This window comes from Triticum aestivum, chromosome 7D, assembly GCF_018294505.1.
Source record: "Triticum aestivum cultivar Chinese Spring chromosome 7D, IWGSC CS RefSeq v2.1, whole genome shotgun sequence".
NCBI lineage: Eukaryota > Viridiplantae > Streptophyta > Magnoliopsida > Poales > Poaceae > Triticum > Triticum aestivum.
The window spans coordinates 629,973,567-629,978,011 of NC_057814.1; the positions used below are offsets into that span (position 1 = coordinate 629,973,567).

At 40.3% G+C, this 4,445-nt stretch overlaps 1 protein-coding gene across 2 annotated transcripts; it reads right to left on the reverse strand.

Moving 5' to 3' along the window:
- Window positions 1–298: 298 nt before the first annotated feature.
- On the reverse strand, window positions 299–3,886 carry LOC123166550 (probable mediator of RNA polymerase II transcription subunit 19b). 2 transcript variants are annotated; one of them, XR_006483587.1, is made up of 7 exons: window positions 3,627–3,885; window positions 3,129–3,196; window positions 1,927–2,213; window positions 1,652–1,840; window positions 1,502–1,561; window positions 1,269–1,412; window positions 299–387 (listed from the first exon to the last, which is right to left on the reverse strand). XR_006483587.1 is itself a non-coding variant. In XM_044584353.1 (6 exons), exons 2-6 carry the CDS (start codon window positions 3,157–3,159, stop codon window positions 1,368–1,370), a joined length of 612 nt encoding a protein of 203 aa, XP_044440288.1. In that variant the 5' UTR covers window positions 3,160–3,196; window positions 3,627–3,886; the 3' UTR covers window positions 299–1,367. The 2 variants fall into 2 exon arrangements, 1 of the variants encoding a protein (XP_044440288.1); XM_044584353.1 differs by having other exon boundaries at window positions 299–1,412; window positions 3,627–3,886.
- Between the last annotated feature and the right edge of the window lie 559 nt (window positions 3,887–4,445).

The following is a 4,445-nucleotide window of genomic DNA, read 5'->3' on the forward strand; positions in this document are numbered from 1 at the left end:
ATGCTACATCAACTAGTTTATCACAGGCCTGGTTAACAGAATGGACTGCTTCTAGCCTTTGATAAATGTCTCGTTAAAGACACCTATCCCCAGATCTCCTAATCTTTTAAATTAATCTCATTAAAAGTTCAATCTAAATGAAATTGTTAACTGATCCTAGTCTTAAAAATTATCTCACCAAAAACACCTACTCAGATTTCCTGATCTAAATGTTCCTACAAGGCAACCCATTAGTCAGCGAGGGACAAAAGGTTGCAAAATACAGTTGGATTGTCCCTTTGTTACAAGTTACATTTTCCACATGGTCCACACTGCAAGAACAACATAATTAGCAGCAGGCAAGACGTTCATCTGAAGCACCTTCAAATAAACTGCCATTCATGATATCTGCATCACCCACATAAAAGTAAGAGTTAAGAGTCATGGATTATCACAGATGCAAACAAAAGCCTACTGTTTGCCAATGTTTCTCCCCATTGGTGTTCATCTGGCAGTGTTTTCCATATCTTATTTGAACTGGACAATAATTGTGAAGATTATACAAGGTGCAGACGTTAAAGAGTTGCAAATGGCATACGACGATTTCGAAAGAAACATCACTAGGTAAACTGCGAGTGATCTTTTTTAATAGTTCATTGTGTTCCAATTAATCACCATATGGTATGGTCAAAGTGTTGGTAAACTGCAAACCGTATAGGACTAGTGACTACATTATGAATTTATGATGCAAGTCAGGCCTAACCAGATCATGCCACATAGTATAGAAAGTCAGCAGGCCCATCATAACTGATATATTAATACCACTAGAGATGCCAATCAAAGGAAATAATCTAACTGTACTTCTCAAGTCAAGTGAGACTGAAGAAATGAAATTGGCCCAGGTCTAAAACTGAGAGTGGACATAAAGTAATGTCAGGGCAACCGTCCCTAACATCACATATTGTACAGATGCAGATAAAATTGTTCACAAAAAAAAAGATGCAGATAAAATCAAATGAGACTAATATTTACAAAGTCAGGCAAAAGGCAGATCTTATTCTCTTGAATGAGTAATAAATAATTCACCAAAGGTTAAAATATTCATCATTTAGGCTCCAAATAATAAAATAAAATCTAGGTTGACTTAAAAACACAAGCTCACTATGCAGCTTAAATCTGAAACATTTGAATTCATGTTTCACCGAAAGACAAAGAATTAAGAAAAGCAATACAAAATAATCAATTTATGCATCTACCCAACAGCAAATAAAAGTTCAAGAAGCATGTACCAATTGATCTGCAGCGGGTCTGGTGACGGAAATCTTTTGAGCCTCCTTCTAACAGAATATGACATTGATTGACAACAGAAGTAAGAAGAAAACCTGTAGCTAACTAAGTCCATTACCCATCTCATCGGTTTTGGAACTCTTATGCTGCCATAGGTAAGTCATGTTAACAGACCAACAAAATGTGCTGCAAGGAAATTTGTTGTACCAGGAAGCAAATAATAATTGTACATCACCTTGCTTTTTTTGTGCTTATGCACGTCTGCCGAATCCTCCGTCCCCTCATGCTTCCTCTTCTGAACAATTTGCGGACATATAAAGTATAGCTAAGTGATGAGTAAGACTTGGAGATACTGAAGTTTTAAACATAGAGAAAATGCAGCGACCTTCTCATGATGCTTATCCTTTTTCCTATCCTTGTCCTTGTCTTTGTCTTTAGACCGATCCTTATGTCGATGTTTGTGCTTCTTATGCTCCCTGTCCTTATCTTTGTCTTTGTGCTTTTTATGTTTTTTCTCTTTGTCCTTGGACTCACTTTTCGGTTTGCCCGAAATGGTAGGTATACCTTTTTCAGCCTGTTGATTGGTTTAATTGTCAAGTGTATGATAGGAAAATGCAATATAACACCATAAAGCAAGTAGGATGGCAAAAATGGTCTTACAGAGGGTAAATCTACTGGAGCAGTTTCTCGAAGCTGAAATGCTTGCCCCAGTGTTTCCATATCAAAGGGCTTAATAGAAGGAGGCTTATCCCTTAAGTATGCATTCTGAACGAGTTGATCTAGCTCCATTCCTTCTCCTTTCCGAATTTCAGTGTCCCCCACTACATTGTGAAGGTAATGTGTATCTGAGATTGCAAGTGGCAAAGGCCTCTTGCAAAAGAAATCATGGTGCGGCTCCAATTTGTACTGACTTATTAAATCAACAGCACCAGTGAGCTCCCTAGGTCCTGAAATAGAAAGAGCCATATTATGGACTACCAGCATTGCATATAACCAAGGCAATTTGGAGAAGGATGCGCATCAAGAACCATGCCAGGAAAATGCACTCATGCATACAAGTACAATGGGCACTTATTTCTCTGGTAGGGTCCAATAAAGTAGCTTATCAGGGGGCACAAAAGACAATGTGGTTGTTCCATTGTTTTCGAGTCGCGCGACTAGTCGATGAGTCGCAAAAAAATGTCAACTAAACTTAGTGTCGACTAGCGACTCGAGTTGCGACTAGTCACAACTGCAGGCTCAACTTTTTCCGAGTCGCTACCCCAGAACGACTCATCGACTTGAAAACCCCGTTGTTCAACATATAGACAAAAAAATGTCAACATGAGGAAACTTTGGCGGTTCCAGAGATGCTGCGAGCTTAAGGTATCAAACGTAGGACAAAGATTGACTGTCCAAGTTTGAACGTCGAATCTATATTTCTTGTGCAATATTTTGCTGATGGCTACAAGATAACAATCATAACTACAGTAATAGAGAAGTACTTTTGTATACAAGTCGAATGGCATCAAATGTGTAACATAACCCAGTAACCCACGTAATATTGGATTATTTATTATTGGTTAAAACTTGAATCGGGGCGGTCAAAAGACAGAGAAAGAAACAAAGGGAACATCAGATAACAAACACAAATAGGCATGGCAACATCACAGTACTTAACAAAGGAGATCAAGTAAAGTAGATGCTTAATGAAGCAGAGGATGCTCCCAACCGGTCGGTTTCATCTTCAATGGTGAGAAATCCTTTAAACTTCCAATAGTGTGTGGTATAAACATCCATAGTTAATTACAGAGGCAAAGTTCCCTAGCGGAGATGAATATGCTTGCCAATGCTACTTTTCTGCATTCTGACAAAAGCAGTACCTTTGCCAAACTTCTTGTCGTCAGAATCCATCAGACTGAAGCTCGATCTATGCACAAGTCATCTTAACCTGAAATTCCATTCGACAATATTTTACAACTAATGTTCGAAAGCGGAGGCAATCATTCTCAGTAAAAATTGTATGAGCAGCACTATCCCAATTTGCTTTGGGTTCTTTGACTTTCTCCATCTACCATTACCATTCACCATTCTCACATTAGCATTGGAAAGCAGAATTAAATAATGTAACAAAATCTTCATATCATAGCAAAGATTCACAGTACCAATATCCAGGAATAGGACCAATACATAGCACTGACAATATCAACAAGAAAAACCTGGCATCATTCATCCATCTAACAAATTAAACAATCAATCCACCCATCCATCTATCCAATTGACACATCGATCCATCCATCTATGCAACAAAGTTTTTCCATCTATCCAATTTACAGCTAAAAAAAGAAGAAGAGAGAGTTGGAAGAGAGAGGATGGCTCACCGTGGAGGAGTGGAGGACTGGATGGTCTGCAGCTTCGGGACGGAGGCGCCGTGGGCAGCCGGTGCAGAGGGGCGCGGCGGCAGCTTCCCGTTGTCCCGGCTGCGGCAGAGGGCAGAGGGGCAGACGGGCCGTGGAGGAAGCTGGGCTGCGGCGGGAGTGGGTCCCGGCGGCGGCGAGGCGGGGCCGGCGGCGGCGCTGGAACCCTAGCGCTGGCCCTGCTCGAGTTCGAGCCGAGCGAACAGATGAGGCGTCGAGGCAGGGGCGCTCGTTTTCTCTGTACAAGTCGTGCGGGCTCGGTGGCATTCTTGTGGTAATTAACCTGTTGCAATAGGGGCACTCTGTTAACTCTTTTCTTTTGATGAGGGACTAGCCAAAATCCTCAAATTCTATAAGCACTTTAGAGCCCTTTGGTTTGTAGGAATAGAATCCTATTCCTATGAAGGAATTATTTCTATCCTCCACGTTTCATAGAAAAATAAACATTAGCCTAGACTCAATGAAAAAAATCGTATGATGTGAAACAAAGAGTATATCTTTTCTTATTCCTATTCATAGGATTTGAGATACATGTCATCTCATTTCCTATGACTTTCCTATTCCTATCATTTTCTTACCTTATGAACCAAATGAGGCCTACTATTTCTCTACATGGGAAAATATATACTACACCATGCTCCTTGCTTTTTAAGGCCTCACAATCAATTGAGGTCTCCAATTTGAAATTGGGTCATACAATTTTGATCAGGTCAACAATTTCGCAAGGAGCTCTCTCATTCAATTTTTCAATACACTATGCCCCCTAATTTTGGAGCTCTCCCA

Excerpts from the sequence above, each read along its gene's own strand:
- LOC123166550 (XM_044584353.1), bottom strand. The coding sequence starts at position 3,159 with ATGGATTCTGACGACAAGAAGTTTGGCAAAG. Across the intron at positions 2,214-3,128 it reads CGACAAGAAGTTTGGCAAAG|GACCTAGGGAGCTCACTGGT; the intron begins GTACTGCTTTTG and ends TTTCTATTTCAG. Across the intron at positions 1,413-1,501 it reads ATAAGCACAAAAAAAGCAAG|CATAAGAGTTCCAAAACCGA; the intron begins GTGATGTACAAT and ends TACCTATGGCAG.